The sequence below is a fragment of the Medicago truncatula genome, chromosome 4, assembly GCF_003473485.1.
Source record: "Medicago truncatula cultivar Jemalong A17 chromosome 4, MtrunA17r5.0-ANR, whole genome shotgun sequence".
Lineage (NCBI taxonomy): Eukaryota > Viridiplantae > Streptophyta > Magnoliopsida > Fabales > Fabaceae > Medicago > Medicago truncatula.
In genome coordinates, this window is record NC_053045.1 from 57,877,301 (window position 1) to 57,901,854 (window position 24,554).

Genomic DNA, 24,554 nt, shown 5'->3' on the forward strand with positions numbered 1-24,554 from the left:
GAGTTGGAAGATTGATCCTGCATAATCAGCTGAGATGCAAGATATAAACGGAATCCTACTTGATTCGTATAGCATAAGATTTTCGTATTTTTTCCTTTTTTTTAAGGAATTTTCGTTTTTTTGCTAAAACTAGCAAAAATTCTGAGCATATGATTTATTTGATGATGATATATCCTACTGATTGATTTTCGGATCCAACAAAAGAATATTTTCCGTATCTAGTCATTAATATTTTCCGTATCTAGCCATTAAAAATATATTCCTATAATTGACCATTAACTTCTTGTGCAATTGTGATTTGTGCATTGATATATATATAACACCCTTCTTTTTCACTAAAACACTCGCTCAAAATAGTTTTGGTCCGTAGAAAAGGTTAGAGCTATGTCTTCTACAGAACTTGATCATCGGAGTAATGGTGTCCACTTTTTCAAGATTATTCTTCAAAGGAACCTTAATGAAGGAAAACTGGTAATAGTCTCTGTTCTTTCTTTTCTTTTTTCAAGTAAATATTAATTGCAAAATTAGGGCTATAAATTAATCGGTGAAATCTAGTTTACGACCTTTGGAGTGTAGGTGAATGAGTAAGGATTGTTATTTTTTATATAAATTTTAAACAGAAATTGCAGATAACGTTATCATGTACTATTTACTTTTACTTGTTCTCACTTTCATAAAAAGAATTGTTGTTTACTCATACTAAACATTGTTTCTTGATAAAAAAATAAAACTGTTGTGTTAATATTGATTGTTTGTATGACAGAAAGTGCCCGTAAGTTTTGTGAGAAGGCATTGGCTAGGTATAACAAATCCAGTTACTCTAAGACTTCCAAATATGACCGAAAATAAAGTTTTTTGGGAGAAAACTAGTGATTATAATGTTTGGTTTTGCAATGGTTGGAAAGAATTTGCAAAATATTTGTCTTTGGGTGATTCACAGCTTACGTTGTTTCAATATCAAGAAAATTCTGTGTTCAATGTGATTGTATGCGGTAAATGCGGATTAGAAATAAAATATCCTTTAAAAGAAACTAACAAAGAACATGAAGAGGTTGAAGAGAGCGATACTTCTTTACAAATTATTGAAGATCCTTCATCATCGAAGGGTAAAAGACTAAAATCTTCACCACCTTATTTTAAAAAGATGAAAATCAATTCAAAAGAACAAAAAGAACCTAAGCATGAGAAGAGAAAAGTCCAAGAACAAGGAAGGTTTCTTAACTTCAAGGATACGGACAATGGTTGGTTTTATTCTATCTTGTTCTATTTCTTTTTTATTTATTTGTATTTTTTCATTTTAGTTTTTAGGTGCTATTACTTAATAATTAATATTTTTTTTTGGCGAATTCTCAAATTCTCAGGAAGTAGTTGTGATGATCTTAAGGAGAGAAGCAAAGTTTTGTACGACAAAGTGAAGAATTTTTTCCACGCTGATATGGATTTCTTCATGTGTATGATCCAAAAGACATACATTAAGAAAGATGTCTTGGTAACAAAACATTTTATTTGATCACTTTTTTTTTTTTTTTTTGGTCTAGATTTTATTTGATCACTTTATGTGTGTGTAAAGTATTTATGTGTGTCCCCGCGAGCATAGTTCAGTTGGCAGGGATATGCATTATTATATGCAGGGGCCGGGATTCGAACCCCGGACACCTCACTTATTTACCTTGAAAAAGGTGAATTTTAACCACTAAACTACTTGACAAAAAAAATATATTTATGTGTGTATGAATGGAATGTTAAAAAAATAAAGGTAGAGTTAACTCCAAATATTTTTTTTTTTTTTTTTATAGAAAATGAAATTAATTGTTATGTACTAACAGTGTACATATTTTGACATATAATCCAATAAAGTTATGCTATAATGTCATTTTGTTATACTATTTCTTGGAACATCCATACAAATATCTACATTACATATTTTGACATATTATCCACTAAAGTTATACTATAATGCCATTTTGTTATATTATTTCTTAGAACATCTATACAAATATCTACATGATGGATTATGATTAGTTGCATGTGTAAAAAAAAAATACACAGACAATGTACACAAATTAATTCATTTAATGATATTCTTCATGTGTATGTGTGTGCATTGAAAGTTAGAAATTGCATCCATTTAGCCTTTTAGTATTTATTCTGAGTTGTATTGCTGATATTTTAATGTATAAACAATGATCTAAAATAGGGCATACCAATTGAATTTGCTAAGAAACATCTGCACAGGATGGAAGGAAGAAATATTACTCTTTTTGTTGATCAAGACAGACCATGGAATGCTGATTTGAATCTCACTTTAAATAATCAATATACACTAAGTGGTGGTTGGAGTAAATTTCGTGCTCACAATAATTTGAAGTTTGGTGATATCTGTGTTTTTATGCTGAACAAATGCAAAGGAACAGTTTCATTCCAAGTTAAGATTTTCTCTCTAGAAAAAGACATGAGCACTCCTTATTTTGAAGGTGATTTATTTACTCGCCGTTATTTTTCTATTATCATCTTTTACTTTTTTTTTTTTCCCGACAGAAAATTTTCATTTGATCATAGTTTTTAACTCTTTCTCCTCAACACTGTTTTTAACTCTTGGTATATTTTTTAAAATATATTTTGAATGGATATATCGAAATTAAATTTCTCCTCTTGTATTTACCACTTAGTACTGCAACATTTTTTTAATGGAAAAATAAAGTATCAACAACATATGATATATTATTTTAAAAAATTCTACAAGAAAGCATATTTTGATTAGTGATTACATTTATGAATTAATTATGATTTATGTTGGTGCAGGGTAAACCAATAAACATCATAAGGAAACTCATTCAGAAAATGAGAAAAATGTGAGTTTGCGATTTGAGAGAAGTTGGCGATATACTTGTTTATTGAAGGTAGTCCACGAGAAAACACTGGTATTTGAAGTTGCAATCTCAAGAAGCAGTTGCAAAATTATAGTTACGTTTCTGTTAGTGTTAATCTTGTTGTTTCATGTTTTGAATAGGGCTTAATATGCAATTAGTGAAATAGTTTTCATTTTGTTCTCTACAAAATAAAAACTATTTCATTTTGTTCTCTTATTGTTCTAATTATAATCTCGTGGAGAGGATTCATTAATTTATAAGCTATGATATTGCATGGTATCTGTAGTTTTTTTTGTTTTCGTTTTTGAAGTTGCATGGTATCTATTAGGGGCGGAGCCAACCCCAGCTAGTCTGGGCACTAGTCCAGGCTCAGCTCCAACTTTCTTTATAACAAGTCTAGCCATTACTAGAAGTTTTACCTTTTCCTGTAGATTTTTGTGTAAATTCCGTAGGAAACACATTTTCTGCAGATTTTGCCAAGGATTTAGGTTCCTAGGTGAGGTAATACCTTAGGATTTTAGGATCCGCAGGAAATGTGAAATTATCCGCAGAAAAATGTAAAATTATTCGCAGGAAGGACGTAACATTTTACGATAAATTTTTTCCCCAGACTCTATATTTATTATTTGTTGTAGTGAATGGGTCTATAGTTACTATTATTTTTGCTTTAGGGAGGATGGCATAGAACTACACTACAAAGACGTAAAAAAATTGATTGGGGAGGAAAATGCCTCGGAAGAAAATGATTTTTTTACTTGTGTGTGTGAGGATCCAAACATACACAACGAGGATCCAAATCCCAAAAAATGAAAGTACTCCCTCCGTTTTAAAATATAATCAAATTTTATTTTTTATGTTCATTCAATTAATGATGTATGTGGTTTATAATATGGACCACATACATCATTAATTAAATGGACCTAAAAAATAAAATTTGCTTATATTTTGAAACGGATGGAGTATTTTTTACTCGAGTGTATTAATTATTTTCCCAATTGCACCATTTATGTACGCTATTTGTTACCAAAAATATCACTTTTTACTATTAGTTTTAAAATATCAAAAAGTAAAAGTTTAATTATCATATGAAACTCGATCCGTTTTAAATACATGTTACAATCAACTACTTTACACATGTTAATACATAAATTTGATCATTAATACATTTAAATATCTAAGATAAAAAATATAAAAATTTGAGACAAACTAAACAACGATTATTGTTTTACAATTGTTGTTTTACATTTAAAATAGGGCATACCAATTGTTGTTTTACATTTAATATTAAGTGAAAGTACTTATAACATTTCATTAACAATTGGGTATATGAAAATAAATAGTGGGACAAGCGAGATATGCAACTGCATTTGCTTGCCTCCTAACAAACTCCGTCCTAAAGTTGACAAACTTAGAAGAGAGCAAAACCCAAAAAGTTGTAATAATATTGCCAAACTCAGATATATCTTCCCAACTCGAATAAATTGCTTCCTGTGTGTTTTTTGAATCAACTTCAAAATCGATATTGTCAAGTTGCAGATCACTAACCCATTGCAAATCAAGATGGAGCCCCAAAGCTTCACCTATATCAATCGGGTGAACACCACCAAAACTGGTGGCTCTAGCCAACACAAACGTTCCTCCTTCGCCGCGAAGGCATATACTGATATCAGTGTGATTCCTTTGAGTAGAAAACACGACATCGATATTACATTTCATCCTTCTTGACGCAGGTGACTACTAATACACCTGGGGTAGAGTCGTGACAGCAGGAACTGCACTAGCCGTTGTTGTACTCACATTAACTGAAGTTGTAACTTGATCCTGCACACCGGGTGCATTTGAGAGTTGCCAGTCTTCAATCAAAGAGTGAGCTCTCTCGACTTTAGCACAAGTTTTTGTAACATCCTCCCATACTTTAAAAATACATCAATAATTAATAAGGATAATTTGATAAAAGAATTACTCTATTCTTTATAATAATTGTATTTTTTAATGTGTTAAAAATCATAGAAGATATTCATTTTGAAAAATGAAGAAGTACTAAGATTGATATATACTTCATTCATTCGTTGTTAATTATAAGACCATTTACAAAAAAATATTTGTCTCTTCCTTAAAAAAAAATGTGTCTTTAAATATAAGATTGTCTACAAATTTTTAATTGCATTCAGCACTCTTTTTTCAACTATATCCTTTATCATTGGTACTCCTTCCGTCTCACAATTATTGTCTTTTTAACATATTTTTTTTCAAAATAATTGTCACTTTACAATACCAATGCAACATTTATTATTATTTTTCCATTATTATACCCTTATTTATTGAATTTCATCCAACTTAACTACTCAACTAACTATAATTAATGAAGGTATTTTAGTAAATACTACTAATTTTATCATTGAAATCAACACAATTAATTATTTTTTAATAATCGTGCACAAGCCTTGAATGACTAATATTGTGAGACGAATGAAGTACTTTTTTTTTCCATCTATATCTCTTATTAATTCTATTAATTGTCTATGAATATGAAAAATTAATATTGAATACATTTATATAAGTAAAAAAAACATGGAGAGTTCCATTATGGATGATCTGATAGATGTACAATAGTGAACGTGGGAAACGAAATTTGGATCATTTCCTTTCCCTTATTCTCTCAACTTCACTCGCGTATCATTAAAGCAGAAATTTCACACGATATTGACTAATCCAATTATGTCGCATAAATTTATTCAACTATTTTCTCACTATCTCTCTCTCTTTCACATATTTTTATGTTCAAATTAAATTATATTGCCACATGTCATATTTAAATTGGTCATTGTTTAGCGTGATTTGGTGTTTCTCTGATGTACCAGGGTGAATGGCGCCCTTTTGATTTGGTTCTAAAGTCTGGTGAGCCGATCACTTTTGATTTGAGATCGAGAGTCAGTTCTTTTGATCAAGTTTGGTTTTGAGCTTTTTATGGGTTCTTTCTGTGGATCGAAGGTTGATAGGTTGGTGTAGGTTGAATGATCTTTCATATATGAGCTTTTCGGAGATGGCTTAGCTTTGGTGTCAAGGATTGGAAGTTTATTTTAGAGAGGTTGTTTCTTTAGGGGTGAGTAGTGACAATGGGCGGTGTTGGATTCGTTTTTACAATGGTCGTTTTCGTGAAAGAGTCTGTTTTAGGTGGTGACATGAATTTTGGTGGGTGTTGTCCTCAGAGGTGTTTTTTATGGTGTTTATTTTTGGATGTTCCGCATATATACGATGTCTTTTGTTTGTATGCTAAATTTCACCAGTCTCTATTCGTCTTGAGCGAGAATATGGTTGTTTAATAAAATTTGATGTTTAAAAAAATGGTCATTGTTATGTGCTATCACGTCACACTAGTGCAATATCATTCTTTCTCCTTTAACAATTTATATTGATCGCAGTTTTGTTCCTTTTTTTTTTTTTTTTTTGTCTAAAATGTATAATATTATACATGTTAAAACAATTAATAGCAGTAATTTTTTTTTTTAAAACAACAATTATTTATTTAAATAATTTATACTTAATATTAAATGTACAGGTTTCATCATAAAACTAGACCATCGACCCGTGCTAACGCACGGGTCATATGGAAGGTAATATTTGACGGTAATAGGTAGCAAAATAGTTTAGATGATTGTTGTAACGCCCTAGTTATTTATTTAATTAATTTTATACTATGTGGAGTATATATATATATTTATATATGTTGGTTGGTGATTTATGTGGAGTATATGCATATATTCGTGTATATGTGATTTTTTGAATGTTTTATGTGGTGTATTATTTTAGTATATGGTTTATTTAATAATAATTAAAATAAGTATGAAATATTAGTTATTTTGGAGTTAGGGGGTTATTTAATATTTATTAAAATTAATGGGGAGTTAATGGAAATATTAGGGAGTTAAGTTAGAGGGAAGTTGGGAAATAGATGTCAGAAGCAGTTTACGTGAAACCAAGCCAAGGGAGAGAAAACCAGGAACAAGAGAGGAGAACCAAGAGTTGATCATTGCTGTGCATTTCTTCTTCAATTTCTAAGGTAAGGGTGAGGTTTACTTCAATAGTATAGATTTTAAAGTCTGATTTGAGTTTAACAGGTTTTTGGAGTGAAATTGAGGAATTGGGTTTTAATTGAATTTATGGTTTTTGGAGTAGATATTGCTGTTCTGAAGTTAGAATTTGGTTTTGGTTGCATAGAAACATTCATTTCTCATCTGTAAACTAATTTGGGGAGTGAATTGAAGAAAAATGGGATTTTGGGGAAAAACATGTTTTCTGCCCGTACAGAAGTTCATCGCTCGCCTCGCGAGCAACTGTGCTCGCCATGGCGAGTGAGCAACTTCATAGCTCGCCTCGCGAGCAATCCAACTCGCCATGGCGAGTAGCCCAGATTAAAACTTAATTTTTGAAAAGTTGTTATAAGATGTTTTGGGGATGGTTTAAGGTACCTAGATGATTTTAATGATGAATGGTGGAAGTTTTAGGTTAGAAAGATGAATAGGGAGCTTAGAATTGGAGTTTGGGTGAGAAAATAGCATTTTTCCCGAGAGCACCTAATTTTCACTCGCCTCGAGTTCGCCTTGAACTCGCCATGGCGAGCTAGTGTTTTTGTGAACTCGCCATGGCGAGCAGATGTGCTCGCGAGGCGAGCTACTCAGTTCCTGAATGTTGAATTTCGTGCTTGAATGGTAGTACCTTAATGTTGTTGTATTGAGCATAGTTTCATGTAATTATGCATTATTGTGGTTGTTTTGATTTCTGGATTGATGATTGCTGATGATGAATGAAATGTATGCAAAGTAATGAATCATACATGTTGTTTAAGTTGAGTCACATGGAGTTGCATTGCATGGTCAGTTGTATGTAGATATACACAAGTAGGTCCATTGCATATGCATAAAACAGCGGTGAGGGCTTCGGTCCTGGAGTACTAGTTGCTCAACAGCGGTGAGGGCTTCGGTCCTGATGAATGCTTTAACCATTCAAAAGCGGTGAGGGCCTCGGTCCTGATTGGTACCACATGCATTACTGCATTTCATTTAAGAAGTCTAAGATGGTGTCTTAGCAGTGGTCATGTCATTTGCATGAGTCTTAGTGGTTATTCAGTTGTTATCTGATAAGATGAATTTGGTGTTGAATAGGTGATATATACATATATATGATACTCAAGGTGATTATGGTGTGTTGTTGATGTTGTTGATGCTTGTGACTTATACCTTTATATGTTTACAAGATAATGTGTTGTTGATTAGGGTGTTAGATTCAATGGTTGATTTTAATATCTATATTTATTGTTGTGAATCTCACCCCTTCTGCTTGAAAACGTTGCCCTTCCTATGGGTAACTTGCAGGTGACCCTGAGTAGTTGGTGGTGGCTCAAAGTCGTGTCTAGGGCTCTGATACGTGGGATGGGATTTATCTTTATTGTTATTGTTGCTTTTCCTTTCCATGTATCAAATTTTGGAACTTGTGGTGTGGAGCCTTTTATTATCTTTTGAACATTGTCGATGAATTATGCTAAGGCCTTTAATGCCGTAGGATGTTGTTGGATTGAAAATTATTCCGCTGCTATGTTTTAATATTTTATCAGGTGGTTTGATTAAATAGTTTTATTTTCTATTTAAGAATTTTGAAATTGCAATGTAGCATACCCGTTTGGTGAAATACTCTGATGATTATTGTTATTTATTTACTTTTGGGTAACGGGGTGTTACAATTTGGTATCAGAGCAGGTTGGTCCGTCCGGCCAAGTAGTAGAGTCGTGTTGAGCCACCTAGGATAGAGTGTCAACTTTAATGTTGTTTTTTTTTGTTGTTGTCCTGTTTGTTGTTTGTTGTGTCTTGGTATGAACTGGTTGGAGTATAACCATGTTCATATCAATTGTCTTAGTAAGACGGTGCATTTTTCTGCTGCTGAAGAAGAAGGTGAGGTTGAGCTTCTGTCTACGAAATAGATGAAACAGTTTGAACGTGATGGTATCCTGATGTATTCTCTAATGGCACAGTTGTCGTTAGAAAATCAAGCTGTGATTGATGGGTTACCGGTAGTGAATGAATTTCCAGAAGTATTCCCTGATGAGATTCCTGATGTGCCACCAGAGAGGGAGGTTGAATTTTCAATTGATCTTGTTCCAGGAACTAAGCCGGTGTCGATGGCACCGTACCGTATGTCAGCTTCTGAGTTAGCTGAGTTGAAGAAACAGTTGGAGGACTTGATGGATCAGTTGGTTGGTGCTAAGATATTTAGTAAGATTGATTTGAGGTCTGGTTATCATCAGATAAAAGTGAAGGATGAGGATATGCAGAAGACGGCCTTTAGGACACGTTATGGTCATTACGAGTACAAAGTGATGCCTTTCGGTGTTACTAATGCGCCTGGTGTTTTTATGGAGTACATGAACCGAATTTTCCATGCTTTTCTGGATAAGTTTGTTGTGGTGTTTATTGATGATATTTTAATCTATTCCAAGAATGAGGAGGAGCATGCAGAGCATCTGAGAATTGTATTGCAAGTGTTGAAGGAAAAGAGGTTGTATGCTAAGTTATCAAAATGTGAGTTCTGGTTAAATGAAGTAAGTTTTCTGGGTCACATTATTTCTGGTAGTGGTATTGCAGTGGATCCTTCGAAGGTTGATGCGGTATCACAATGGGAGACTCCGAAGTCGGTAACTGAGATCAGAAGTTTTCTGGGTTTGGCTGGTTATTACCGCAGGTTCATAGAAGGGTTTTCGAAGTTGGCTCTTCCGTTGACACAGTTGACCTGTAAGGGTAAATCTTTTGTGTGGGATGCTCAGTGTGAGAGTAGTTTCAATGAATTGAAGCGAAGATTGACAACTGCTCCTGTTTTGATTTTGCCTAAACCAGAAGAACCGTTTGTTGTGTACTGTGATGCATCTAAGCTGGGCTTAGGTGGTGTTTTGATGCAAGATGGTAAGGTGGTAGCGTATGCTTCTAGGCAGTTACGTATTCATGAGAAGAATTATCCTACACATGACCTGGAGTTAGCTGCGGTGGTTTTTGTTTTGAAAATTTGGAGGCATTATTTGTACGGTTCCAGATTTGAGGTGTTCAGTGATCATAAAAGTTTGAAGTATTTATTTGACCAGAAGGAACTGAACATGAGGCAGAGGAGGTGGTTAGAGTTACTGAAGGATTTTGATTTTGGCTTGAATTACCATCCTGGTAAGGCCAATGTGGTTGCTGATGCTTTGAGTAGGAAAACGTTGCACATGTCTGCTTTGATGGTGAAAGAGTTTGAGTTGTTAGAACAGTTCAGAGATATGAGTCTTGTCTGTGAATTGTCACCCCAGAGTATACAGTTGGGAATGTTGAAAATTGATAGTGATTTCTTGAACAGTATCCGAGAAGCTCAGAAAGAAGATTTGAAGTTTGTTGATTTGATGACTTCTGGTAATGACACTAAGGATAGTGATTTCAAAGTTGATGATCAGGGTGTGCTGAGGTTCAGAGGTAGAGTTTGTATTCCTGACAATGAAGAGTTGAAGAAGTTGATTCTTGAGGAGAGTCACAAGAGTAGGTTGAGTATTCACCCGGGGGCTACAAAAATGTACCATGATTTGAAGAAGCTGTTTTGGTGGTCCGGTTTGAAAAGAGATGTTGCTCAGTTTGTTTATGCCTGTTTAATTTGTCAGAAGTCCAAGGTTGAGCATCAGAAGCCTGCAGGGTTGTTGACACCGTTAGATGTACCGGAGTGGAAGTGGGACAGTATCTCTATGGATTTTGTGACAAGTTTACCGAACACTCCGAGAGGGCATGACGCTATTTGGGTAGTTGTCGATCGGTTGACGAAGTCGGCACACTTCATTCCTATTAATATCAGTTATCCGGTAGCACAGTTAGCAGAGATTTATATTCACAGTGTGGTGAAGCTTCATGGTGTTCCGTCTAGCATTGTGTCGGATAGAGATCCGAGGTTCACTTCTAGGTTCTGGAAAAGTTTACAGGACGCCTTGGGTTCGAAATTGAAGTTGAGTTCGGCTTATCATCCTCAGACAGATGGTCAGTCGGAGAGGACAATTCAATCATTGGAAGATTTGTTGAGAGTGTGTGTGCTTGAGCAAGGTGGAGCTTGGGACAGTCACTTGCCTTTGATTGAGTTTACTTATAACAACAGCTATCACTCGAGTATTGGTATGACACCGTTCGAAGCTTTGTATGGTCGGAGGTGTAGGACTCCTTTATGCTGGTTTGAGTCGGGTGAGAGTGTTGTGTTGGGACCGGATTTGGTACATGAGACTACTGAGAAAGTCAGATTGATAAGAGAAAAGATGAAAGCTTCGCAGAGTCGACAGAAGAGTTACCATGACAAGCGAAGGAAGGATCTTGAGTTTCAGGAGGGTGATCATGTTTTTCTGAGGGTCACTCCTTTGACAGGTGTTGGACGTGCTTTGAAATCGAGGAAGTTGACTCCTAAGTTTATTGGTCCGTATCAGATTTCAGAGAGAATTGGTACAGTGGCATACAGAGTTGGTTTGCCACCACATCTTTCGAACTTGCACGATGTGTTTCATGTTTCTCAGCTTCGGAAGTATGTTGCGGATCCTTCTCATGTGATTCCGAGGGATGATGATGTACAGGTTAGAGACAACCTGACAGTTGAGACTATGCCATTGAGGATTGATGACAGAAAGGTGAAGTCTTTGAGGGGTAAAGAGATTCCTCTTGTTAGAGTCGTTTGGGGTGGAGCGACTGGTGAAAGTTTGACTTGGGAGCTGGAGAGTAAGATGTGGGAGTCGTATCCGGAGTTGTTTGCTTGAGGTAAGATTTCGAGGACGAAATTCTGTAATTTGGGGAGAGTTGTAACGCCCTAGTTATTTATTTAATTAATTTTATACTATGTGGAGTATATATATATATTTATATATGTTGGTTGGTGATTTATGTGGAGTATATGCATATATTCGTGTATATGTGATTTTTTGAATGTTTTATGTGGTGTATTATTTTAGTATATGGTTTATTTAATAATAATTAAAATAAGTATGAAATATTAGTTATTTTGGAGTTAGGGGGTTATTTAATATTTATTAAAATTAATGGGGAGTTAATGGAAATATTAGGGAGTTAAGTTAGAGGGAAGTTGGGAAATAGATGTCAGAAGCAGTTTACGTGAAACCAAGCCAAGGGAGAGAAAACCAGGAACAAGAGAGGAGAACCAAGAGTTGATCATTGTTGTGCATTTCTTCTTCAATTTCTAAGGTAAGGGTGAGGTTTACTTCAATAGTATAGATTTTAAAGTCTGATTTGAGTTTAACAGGTTTTTGGAGTGAAATTGAGGAATTGGGTTTTAATTGAATTTATGGTTTTTGGAGTAGATATTGCTGTTCTGAAGTTAGAATTTGGTTTTGGTTGCATAGAAACATTCATTTCTCATCTGTAAACTAATTTGGGGAGTGAATTGAAGAAAAATGGGATTTTGGGGAAAAACATGTTTTCTGCCCGTACAGAAGTTCATCGCTCGCCTCGCGAGCAACTGTGCTCGCCATGGCGAGTGAGCAACTTCATAGCTCGCCTCGCGAGCAATCCAACTCGCCATGGCGAGTAGCCCAGATTAAAACTTAATTTTTGAAAAGTTGTTATAAGATGTTTTGGGGATGGTTTAAGGTACCTAGATGATTTTAATGATGAATGGTGGAAGTTTTAGGTTAGAAAGATGAATAGGGAGCTTAGAATTGGAGTTTGGGTGAGAAAATAGCATTTTTCCCGAGAGCACCTAATTTTCACTCGCCTCGAGTTCGCCTTGAACTCGCCATGGCGAGCTAGTGTTTTTGTGAACTCGCCATGGCGAGCAGATGTGCTCGCGAGGCGAGCTACTCAGTTCCTGAATGTTGAATTTCGTGCTTGAATGGTAGTACCTTAATGTTGTTGTATTGAGCATAGTTTCATGTAATTATGCATTATTGTGGTTGTTTTGATTTCTGGATTGATGATTGCTGATGATGAATGAAATGTATGCAAAGTAATGAATCATACATGTTGTTTAAGTTGAGTCACATGGAGTTGCATTGCATGGTCAGTTGTATGTAGATATACACAAGTAGGTCCATTGCATATGCATAAAACAGCGGTGAGGGCTTCGGTCCTGGAGTACTAGTTGCTCAACAGCGGTGAGGGCTTCGGTCCTGATGAATGCTTTAACCATTCAAAAGCGGTGAGGGCCTCGGTCCTGATTGGTACCACATGCATTACTGCATTTCATTTAAGAAGTCTAAGATGGTGTCTTAGCAGTGGTCATGTCATTTGCATGAGTCTTAGTGGTTATTCAGTTGTTATCTGATAAGATGAATTTGGTGTTGAATAGGTGATATATACATATATATGATACTCAAGGTGATTATGGTGTGTTGTTGATGTTGTTGATGCTTGTGACTTATACCTTTATATGTTTACAAGATAATGTGTTGTTGATTAGGGTGTTAGATTCAATGGTTGATTTTAATATCTATATTTATTGTTGTGAATCTCACCCCTTCTGCTTGAAAACGTTGCCCTTCCTATGGGTAACTTGCAGGTGACCCTGAGTAGTTGGTGGTGGCTCAAAGTCGTGTCTAGGGCTCTGATACGTGGGATGGGATTTATCTTTATTGTTATTGTTGCTTTTCCTTTCCATGTATCAAATTTTGGAACTTGTGGTGTGGAGCCTTTTATTATCTTTTGAACATTGTCGATGAATTATGCTAAGGCCTTTAATGCCGTAGGATGTTGTTGGATTGAAAATTATTCCGCTGCTATGTTTTAATATTTTATCAGGTGGTTTGATTAAATAGTTTTATTTTCTATTTAAGAATTTTGAAATTGCAATGTAGCATACCCGTTTGGTGAAATACTCTGATGATTATTGTTATTTATTTACTTTTGGGTAACGGGGTGTTACAATTGTCATTTAGTATTTCATAATATTAAGAAGAATAGACGTTGATATTGTACCATAACATAATTTTCCATGACATCGTCCTTGATACCGTAACGTAACATAATAGGTTAAGTATAGCAAGACGGGTTATCATTTATAAGTAAGAGATACAGTTAAGTATAGCGAGACGGGTTAACGGTTATTCCTTTCGAAAAAAACAACATATAATTAGGAACATAATTTTATTTTACTTTAGATAAACATTAAATGCAAAAGTGTGGAGGGAAAAATTAGATTAAAATTAGGTTAAGTATAGCGAGACGGGTTAACATTTATAACTAAATGATTTAAAAAAAACATATAATTAGGAATATAATTTTATTTTACTATAGATATACATTAAATGCAAAAGTGTGGGGGAAAATTTAAGTTAAAATTATGTTAAGTATAGTGAGACGGATTAACATTTATAAGTAACGTAACATAATAAGTTAAGTATAGCGAGACGAGTTAAGATTTATAAGTAAGAGATTAGGTTAAGTATAGCGAGACGGGTTAACGGTTATTCCTTTCTAAAAAAACGGCTTATAATTAGGAACATAATTTTATTTTACTTTAGATAAACATTAAATGCAAAAGTGTGGAGAGAAAAATTAGGTTAAAATTAGAGATGACATTTTGCATAAATTAAATCTATGGTTAATATAATAAAATCACGCAAAAAAATTTAGGTTAAATCTAGGGTTAATATTGCGTTTCGGGTTAACATTTAGAAATAAGAGATGACATTTTGCATAAATTAAATCTATGGTTAATATAGTAAAGTCACGCGAAAAAATTAGGTTAAATCTAAGGCAACATTTTACGTTCGAGTTAACTTTAATAAATAAGAGATATAGTAAAGTCACGCGAAAAAAATTAGGTTAAATCTAGGGTTAATATTGCGTCACAGATTAACATTTAGAAATAAAAGATGACATTTTGCATAGATTAAATATAGGGTTAATATAGTAAAGTCACGCGAAAAAATTAGGTTAATCTAGGGTTAATACTGCGTCACATGTTAACATTTAGAAAAAAGTGATGACATTTGCATAAATTAAATCTAGGGATAATATAGTAAAGTCACGCGAAAAAATTATTTCAAATCTAGGGTTAATACTGCGTCACAGGTTAACATTTAGAAAAAAGTGATGACATTTTGTATAAATTAAATCTAGGATTAATATAGTAAAGTCACGCGAAAAAATTATTTCAAATCTAGGGTTAATACTGCATCACAGGTTAACATTTAGAAATAAGGGATGACATTTTGCATAAATCTAGGGTTAATATAGGAAAGTCACGCGAAAAAATTTGGTCAAATCTAGGGTTAATACTGCGTCACAGGTTAACTTTTAGAAATAAGAGATGACATTTTGCTTAAATTAAATCTAGAGTTAATATAGTAAAGTCACGTGAAAAAACTAGGTTAATCTAGGGTTAATACTGCGTCACATGTTAACATTTAGAAAAAAGTGATGACATTTTGCATAAATTAAATCTAGGGATAATATAGTAAAGTCATGCGAAAAAATTATTTCAAATCTAGGGTTAATACTGCGTCACAGGTTAACATTTAGAAAAAAGTGATGACATTTTGTATAAATTAAATCTAGGGTTAATATAGTAAAGTCACGCGAAAAAATTATTTCAAATCTAGGGTTAATACTGCATCACAGGTTAACATTTAGAAATAAGAGATGACATTTTGCATAAATTAAATCTAGGGTTAATATAGGAAAGTCACGCGAAAAAATTTGGTCAAATCTAGGGTTAATACTGCGTCACAGGTTAACTTTTAGAAATAAGAGATGACATTTTGCATAAATTAAATCTAGAGTTAATATAGTAAAGTCACGTCACGTGAAAAAACTAGGCTAAATCTAGGACAACATTTTGCATTCGGGTTAACTTTAATAAATAAGAGATAAGAGATGAAATTTTACATAAATTAAATCTAGGGTTAATATAGTAAAGTCATGCGAAAAAATTAGGTTAAATCTAGGGCAACATTTTACATTCGGGTTAACTTTAATAAATAAGAGATAAAAGATGACATTTTGCATAAATAAAATTAGGTTAATATATAAAGTACAAAAAATAGGTTAATTTATAATTTTATTTTAATTAGATAAAAATAATTAGGTAAATATTAGGTTAAATTTAGGTAACATTTATATTCGGTTAACTTTAATAATTAAGAGATATAGTAAAGTCACGCGAAAAAATTAGGTCAAATTTAGCGTTAATACTGCGTCACAGGTTAAATTTTAGAAATAAGAGATGACATTTTACATAAATTAAATCTAAGATTAATGTAGTAAAGTCACACAAAAAAATTAAGTTAAATCTAGAGCAACATTTTACCTTCTAATTAACTTTAATAATTAAGAGATTTCTATTATAAACTTCTTAACATTTGCCCATAATATTTGTTTTATGTTTTTTCTTAAAGTGAAATAAATGTTACTTGGAGAAGGAGGGAGAGAGAGCGTGAGGGGGAAGAAGGGAAATGGGACAAAGGAATAGAATGACGAATGACCCTTAGACACGCGTTTGTGTACAGTTTCCAAGTAAGAACATAAACAAAGAAGGGTCAGCTCTGCCCAGGCCGCACAAAAGCAAGAGAAAGCCATGCCATTCTCACCCTTCACCGACAAACCAACTTATAAACTACTCCATCAAATTTGAATTTTCAAACTTTAGGAATTTTAACTCCCAGTAATTTCTGTGTATAACATTTTATTTCTCTTGATAATCGAATATAAACCAAAACGGACAAAAAGATCGTAGTAATGTAATGTACTAATAATGTAACACCAAATTCCATTTTCATACTTCAATAACTGATAACATATAGAATAGTGCGCTTTCAGAAATAAATAAAGCTTAAAGTCAGATCTAGAAACTAGAAAAAGAAAACAAGTAGAGTTGTTTTCAGTCATCTGAATCATCACCACCGAAGATCGAAAAACGGTTATACAAAAGCACAAGAATGAGAACAAGGAATAGAGCAACACCGAACGGTGATCCACTAACACGATGAATAGTATCAGGTTCACCGGTGGAGAAAATGGCGGAGACGAAAGATCCACGTTCAGAGGAGAGAAACTGAATCGTGAGAAGAAGGATGATTGGTAGAAGAAGAAGACCGAGTGGACTCAGTAGCTCCGATATAGCTTCTGTGATGGCTTCTCCTTGATCTCCGAGAAGAAAAGGAACTATGACCACTATAGCTACCACCACTGCTAGAAGAATACCGTGTGGTGCTCCTCCACCACCTTGTTGTCTATCTGGATACATTTTTTTTTTTTTTTTTTTTGTTTCTTTGAAGTTTAGTTTAGCTAGAAGTAGAAGCAACAGAAAGAGTTGAATTTGTGTTAGTGTGTGATGAAAGGTTGTGAGTGTTGTCTTTAAAATATAAGGGAACGCGTACAAGTAAGTCTAAATATAAATAAAATTACAATTTTCAATTTGTTTTTGGACACTGCATTGGCTTAAACTAGCATGTCATCATGTGCTTGGGGAAAAGGAAAGGAAGGTGGGGAAATAATAAAAGAAGGGATAGTACTTTGCTTGCGTCATGTGGGGACTTAAGTGATTTTGTTTTCTGGGGCATTTTAGAGGTTGGGCCTAAAGTGGGGTGGGTGTAGTTTCAAATGAACCAGGTTGAATATAGTAATAGAATTGACGCTAGGTTTTCATATTCAAACACGAAGAACACTTTTGTTAGATTGGTTCAGGTACAAACACTTGCTTGATAGCACCATTGATCGTACTCCATAGTATCTCAACTTCAGGTGGTAATTGCTCCTTAGATTGTTTTGTGAGAGCTAAATGATTCTAGACATATTAAAGCGTGTTTAAATCAAATGGTTGGGTCTTATACCTGATCTAACTCAGGTTCGAACTCCGAACAATCTGAAAAAATCCGTAAGTCAGTTAAAACCTCTAAAAACTAAACGGGCTAGTCCGACTCATTTGATCCATTTCGCCACCCTTAATTTTTAGGTATTTTTTTTTATGATATGATTTATTCATTTATGCTTAGCATCATTTATCATGCATATTTTTTCTGACACAAATATTTGACGTGACTTAACAGGCATTACTACATCATTTGATTGGGATCTTACAACATAAAAAAGTGAGGAAAATGGCTTCGGATCTTACATTGTGTGCCCCTTCTCCTCAAGGTTTTTGATTCGATTCTTCTTGGTATCAATTTAAGTGAGCTAGTTTAACTTCTTAAAAAAAAAAAAAGAGAAAAACAAGAAGAGGAACTAAATCCTGAAAAAAGTAAAATAGAGGGGGGAAAACTAGTTTTTAAAACAGGAGGATGAATGCTTCATTTTTTTAAAAACTTTTTTTTGCCAAAAATGCATTTAAGTCAAATATTTTTAATAGAGTATATTTTTTTACAATATAAAAAATTAATGTGTTAAAAAAGTAAACGAAAGTTCTTAGAATTTTTTATTTTTTTTGAGGGAGAAAGTTCTTAGAATTAATGTGTTAAAAAGCAAAATCTTGATGACAGAATGTATATTCATGAATGATGACAAGAACAACGGCTAGGATACCGAATTCATCCCTATTGGTCAACACATGCCAAACTGTTTCTATTGCAAGAAGCATATGCCATATAGTACTAAATTAGCTAGCTATATAGATTCATCCATCTCATTATGTTGCTATCAGCATAATGAGAGGAAATAAACATGACATGAGAATGTGGCGATAGCATGTATTACTCCTCCCTTGGCTCTCGTGTGATTCGTTAAATGAGAATTACTGATCACTTCACATTTATTTATTTATTTAATTAATTAGAAAAATATTGAACCTCAAACTTGGAAAAAAAGTAAAGGAGAGAAAATGCACCAAATGCGGGCACGTTGGAACGATTATAAAGCCAATATTCATGCATCACTATTCAGAGCAATTCCCTCTCCATCTTCAATTCTAAACAAACAAAAAGTGTAATACTGCAACTCTAATCAAAATACAAAAACAAAATGAGTTCTGAACTAATTCACAGAAACCAAACAAGAGATCAAACCACAGATTCATCATCCCATCGTGATAATCCTCTTCCAAGAACGAGAACAAACATCATCAACATGCTTCTAAATCGAGTCCCTTTCCTTCTCATTGGAATAGCAATTTCCACTTTCTTCTTCCACTATCTCCCTTCTCGATCCACTCTTCCACAACATCATGACTCTTCTTCGTTCGTTGGAACGGAGTTAACTCTTCCGACTAGGCGAGTTCTTTTAGAGGAACACGGTAGAGATGAAAGAAAACGAAGAGTTCCATTGGCCGTTGGATTGAAAAGCAAGAGACAGAAGAGAGTACTGGTTACCGGTGGAGCTGGTTTCGTTGGAAGTCATCTTGTGGATCGTTTGATTGAAAGAGGTGATAATGTGATCGTGATTGATAATTATTTTACTGGAAGGAAAGAGAATGTTGTTCATCATATTGGTAATCCCAATTTTGAACTTATTAGACATGATGTTGTTGAACCTATTCTTCTTGAAGTTGATCAGATCTATCACTTGGCTTGCCCTGCTTCCCCTGTTCATTACAAGTTTAATCCTGTCAAGACCATCATATCCTTTTTCCAAATTTATTTATTTATTATTTACATATTGCATGATCAAAATTTCTAATCCAAAGCATGTTTTGCACGCGACAAGTACACGCGTCTGACACAATTTGACACATGTGATTTTCTATTATATAATTTTTCCCAAATTACTACCATTCTTAACATGTAAATGTAAGTATTGTGTCACACGTCTGTGCCTATGATATTTGACATGACAATGTATCATCAGAATTATGGTGAACCATTTTGATAAGAAAAATATGTTATATGATTATTTGATTTAAAATTTTGGAATCCTTGATTCTAATTGTTTGGCACAAGACGAATGTGGTGGGGACACTAAACATGTTGGGATTGGCAAAGAGAGTGGGTGCACGATTTTTGCTGACTAGTACAAGTGAGGTGTACGGTGATCCACTTCAACACCCTCAAGCTGAGACTTACTGGGGCAATGTTAATCCTATTGGTAATAATAAAGTTTATTTCATTAAACTCTTTCAAATCTTAGCCTTGATTTTAGTTTTAATTAAGCTATGTTCTATTTTATTTTATTTGGATCCCTTTTGGCGATGTATAGGTGTAAGAAGTTGTTATGATGAGGGAAAACGTGTTGCTGAGACTTTGGCTATGGATTACCACAGAGGAGCTGGCATTGAGGTTTGTTGGTTTCACATTATGATGATTTCATATATGCATGCAGTAATGTTTGTGGATGGAGATGAATTTATTTATTAAAAGAGTTTGAACTTAATAATTGTTAGGTGAGGATTGCCAGAATCTTTAACACATACGGACCAAGAATGTGCATTGATGATGGGCGTGTGGTCAGTAACTTCGTTGCTCAGGTAAACAAACCTCTACCATATATTTTCATTCTTTACTTGTTGGTTTGTTTTTACTTTAACTAATTATTAATTTTAAACTCTATGCAGGCACTGAGGAAGGATCCATTGACTGTTTATGGCGATGGGAAACAGACAAGAAGCTTTCAATTTGTTTCAGATTTGGTATATTTTTTTTAATGGCACCTTTATACATGTTCAAATATTCATTGAGGGATGGAAACAGATTAGGTGTTTGACTGGTTTAATTTTAATTGATCTTATATAAACAGTGATTAGAAATAAGAACCAGTTGACTCTGATGGATTGTGAAGAACAGATATGAACCTTTAATTACTTTATATTTTGATTGAAGAATTAAAAAATGATTAGATTTGAACCAGTTGACTCTTTACTTGTTGATTTAATTTTTTTTTTTGTCAAGTAGCCTAGTGGCTAGAGCTCACACAATTTAATTGTGGAGAAGTGGAGTGTCCAGGGTTCGAACCCCGGCTCCTGCATATAATATGCAATATTCCTACCAACTGAGCTATGCTCACGGGGATGATTTAGTTTTTTAAATTAAATTATTTTTGAAGATTATACAATATTAAAATATATATATATATATATATATATATATATATAGCTAAGTAACTTATTTTTGTTTAATTGACACCTGAACTAATGTATAAATTTGTACCGTTGAATTATCCTTCTACTACACTATCTTTTAGTGTTGGAAAATACACATATTTAAAGTGCACCATATATAGAAAACAATTGGGAATGCTTAATATGGATGATGAAGATGTACATATGACAACAGGTAGAGGGCTTGATGCGGCTGATGGAAGGTGAACATGTTGGACCTTTCAATCTTGGCAATCCTGGTGAATTCACCATGCTTGAACTTGCTCAGGTACTATATTTTTTTGCATTTCTCTCCAACATTTAAATTTGCACTTATGAGACTATTTAATTACCAAATTAAAGCTCCATCGTAGTATATATATTATATATACAATGCATATGATATAATAAATCTTTTGAACATGGAAATGAATACTCTTGGTTAATTTATTCAGGTGGTACAAGAGACTATAGACCCCAACGCAAAGATAGAATTCAGAGCAAACACAGAGGATGATCCACATAAGAGAAAGCCAGACATCTCCAAAGCAAAAGAGCTTCTTGGCTGGCAACCATCTGTGTCCCTCCGTGAGGGACTTCCTCTAATGGTCGCTGATTTCAAGCAAAGATTATTTGGTGATGGGGACAAAGGTGCAGCTGCAGCATAGGTCAGTACAGCTGTGGAAAATAAATAAATTAAAAGGAAAAAGTTAGTGAGAATAAACATTTATGTAAAACAAAAATTAACTTGACTTGTTTTGGATCAAATTAGATATATATATCAGATGAGATTTATATACGTCTGGCAGCAAAATAAGCAGCACTCGCCGGTCAAGGGAAGAAGATGCAATTTTTTGTAATATTTGTAGTATAACGTCATATTTACCAACTTATTATTGTGAAATGCAGTTCTATTTTTATTGGGTAAACACTTTTTGAGATTGTCTAAACCTCAATTGTCTTGGCCATTAATTCAGAATAGATAATTTCGTTGATTCATTTACTTTACCCCTCCTAAGGCATGGTACACGCAAACTGAATTGAGTAGACAACCTTTTTCTGCTGGCGAAAATAGAGTATATGTTTCAGGAGCCTCAAAGAGAGCGGTATGATGGATCAATTAGAATTCTATCCCTTTTTCTTAGGCCTTCATCAATTAGTAAGTCAACCAATTTAACCTGGATACCGCGAGTTTTAAAAAAAATAATCAACCAATTCATCTTCATCTAGGACAATGGGACGACTCCATATTGAAGGCATAACTTGTGCCGGCATTCAAATGTCTTTTGATATTTTGAATAATGGCATTTACATGAATAGTTGTATTTCATCTTTTAATGTATTGTTAAAGTATATCTTTAGTGTATAATATAAATCATGTCAATAATACTTGAAATAATGACATGAACATGAATAATTATGTTTTCATCTTTTAGTGTACATGTTTGGCTATAATAGGAGAAATATTGAAGGAAATGAATAAAAATCAAATGTGTTTAAATAAAAATGTGTCCTTCATAATTTTTCTCTTCTTTTTAAAATAGTTGATTATTCTATAGATATCTACATTCGCCTCGAGACTTTTATTTACATATGAATGACAGTTTGGTGTTTCGTTTAACAATTTAGTTAAGTTTAATCTGACATCATGTGCGACTTTGATATAAAATAAAGTTATGAGTTCGAGACATTGATTAAAGCCAATGTTAAAACTTTTAGGGAGAACTTGCCGCTTATTTTGATCCCACAATGTTCGACGTGTGTGAAGGATATCTGATTTAAAAAAAATAAATTAATATTGTAATAATAAAATGTATCTATTACTAAATAATAACAACGTGTCATACTCATAGCGGACCTAGTATTAGGTGTTCCCACCCCAGCTTTCAAGAAACAGCCGTCCCATCAATCTATCTTCCTATGTGCATTATAAAAGCCGTCACAAACCCTAACATGAAGGGCAGAGAGGAATGAATAGCTGGCTGTGGAAGCATTCTGAAAATTCCACAACTATCATCGAAGAATACCTTCCTCAGCAGCACACTAATAACTACTTAAATAAAACCTAAAACTATGGCCTGCTCTCTCTCACAAGCTAACCGTCTTGTTGCTCAATCTCTTCCCCTGTTTCATCTTCATCGGTCGGTTTCTATTTTAATTCATAACATTGTTATCTCATTTAGTATTGTTATTTACTGTGATTACATGTGAATTAAATTAGGAATATGTATACAGATTCAATATTCCTTTTATAAAACGACTATGAATATGTTTCAGTTCTTATATGAACTTTGGTTTTGGGGAAGTGGGTGTCAATATATTTTCTTTCTTTCTTTTTTTGTTCCTCAAAATATTTTCTTTTTACATAAATAAAAATCTTATCTTACACAAATTTAATTTAGGCTTAAACGCATATTTATCTATTTTAAAAGTTCAATATGACCAGATAACCTTAAAATCGATTAAGTTTGTCTCTTAACTTATCTATGTTGGTCCCTTTCATCCTTTCTTTTAATTAAAATCAAATCAGTAGCTAGGTGTAGCAGTATATTACTTTATAGTTGATTTTAGGGACTAAACTGACCAAACTATGTAAGTATTATGTGCGGCATACTAACTACTCCCCTAAGACACTTGTTAGGTTAGGAGTAAAAAAATTGTATTGAAAATAACATATTTTACACGTTTATGAGGTTCAGTATATAAATTTTAACGTAGTTTTACTATATTTGGCTCTTAAACAAAATTTCCAGGAACTTGGTAGCATTTTTTCATATTATTTTATTTTGCAATTATTTTAGGTTTAATTGAATGGATCAAACTGATCAAACTAAATTTTATATACAAGTCAATGGACCAAATTAAAACTTTATGACCAAACTAAACTTTATACATAGATTGGACCAAATTAAACTTTCAACTAAGGGACTTAACTGAATTTCTGGAAGCCAGATTTAACACCATTTACCATAGAGAAAATGATCAACTGAATTTTTAAAACAATGTAAGGGACCAGAGAGTTATTTGAATATTTATTACTTATTTTCCCTGTAGGCGAGGTTTTGCAGCCGCCTCTGATGTTTCAGCTAGAGTTGGATTAGGTAGTATAGCCCATGGCCACGGAAAGCTGGGAAGCCTTGAAGAGAAGCACATGTCTAAAGATGGCCAAGAGGCCTGTTCGGCTTGGGCACCAGACCCAGAATCCGGATACTACCGTCCCATCAATTACACTCCTAAAATTGACCCGGTGGAGCTCCGACAAATGCTACTCAAACGCAATACCAGATCATCCCAATAGAGCTAGGGGAGTTGCATGCTACAATTACAATACCATAACGGGATTTTGGGTTTTCCTGCTAGTGCAAGCTTATGTTTATGTTAAGCTATGTGTGTGTCTCTAAAGCAAAACATTTTGTTCTGTTATGCTCTTTGAATGTGTCACTTAATAGCAGTTTCGATCTATCTACTACACTTGCTATCTATATCTATCTATGACTATCAATGATACAGCGAAGAACTAGATTATGTTGCACCAAAAATTAATTGAATCGATCAATTATTTTACTTTTCAACTAGTTCTAGACATAATGAGATTATAACTAAATTAATTTATATTTTGTTGTGGCCACGGGAAGGACGAGGGCAAGATGTTTGTGTGCCATGTATGTGAGTGTTGTAAATTATGAG

The 24,554-nt window shown here is 33.8% G+C and overlaps 4 protein-coding genes across 4 annotated transcripts; 3 read left to right on the forward strand and 1 right to left on the reverse strand.

Annotated features, from left to right (window-relative positions):
* The first annotated feature begins 268 nt into the window (after positions 1 to 268).
* LOC11418291 (B3 domain-containing protein REM8) lies at positions 269 to 3,007 on the forward strand. The gene is made up of 5 exons (XM_024781100.2): positions 269 to 471; positions 764 to 1,241; positions 1,362 to 1,489; positions 2,198 to 2,474; positions 2,803 to 3,007. The coding sequence occupies exons 1-5, from the start codon at positions 385 to 387 to the stop codon at positions 2,805 to 2,807; spliced, it is 975 nt and encodes a 324-aa protein (XP_024636868.1). The 5' UTR covers positions 269 to 384; the 3' UTR covers positions 2,808 to 3,007.
* A 13,526-nt stretch (positions 3,008 to 16,533) lies between these two features.
* LOC11422873 (uncharacterized) lies at positions 16,534 to 17,244 on the reverse strand. The gene has a single exon (XM_003609637.4). The coding sequence runs from the start codon at positions 17,106 to 17,108 to the stop codon at positions 16,743 to 16,745; it is 366 nt and encodes a 121-aa protein (XP_003609685.2). The 5' UTR covers positions 17,109 to 17,244; the 3' UTR covers positions 16,534 to 16,742.
* A 1,353-nt stretch (positions 17,245 to 18,597) lies between these two features.
* On the forward strand, positions 18,598 to 21,866 carry LOC11413173 (UDP-glucuronic acid decarboxylase 2). Its single transcript, XM_024782522.2, has 7 exons — positions 18,598 to 19,414; positions 19,732 to 19,879; positions 19,991 to 20,070; positions 20,175 to 20,258; positions 20,346 to 20,420; positions 21,064 to 21,156; positions 21,323 to 21,866. The coding sequence occupies exons 1-7, from the start codon at positions 18,821 to 18,823 to the stop codon at positions 21,533 to 21,535; spliced, it is 1,287 nt and encodes a 428-aa protein (XP_024638290.1). The 5' UTR covers positions 18,598 to 18,820; the 3' UTR covers positions 21,536 to 21,866.
* A 949-nt stretch (positions 21,867 to 22,815) lies between these two features.
* Positions 22,816 to 24,349, forward strand: LOC11412694 (late embryogenesis abundant protein Lea5). The gene is made up of 2 exons (XM_003609639.4): positions 22,816 to 23,008; positions 23,922 to 24,349. Exons 1-2 carry the CDS (start codon positions 22,941 to 22,943, stop codon positions 24,163 to 24,165), a joined length of 312 nt encoding a protein of 103 aa, XP_003609687.1. The 5' UTR covers positions 22,816 to 22,940; the 3' UTR covers positions 24,166 to 24,349.
* The last annotated feature ends 205 nt before the right edge of the window (positions 24,350 to 24,554 follow it).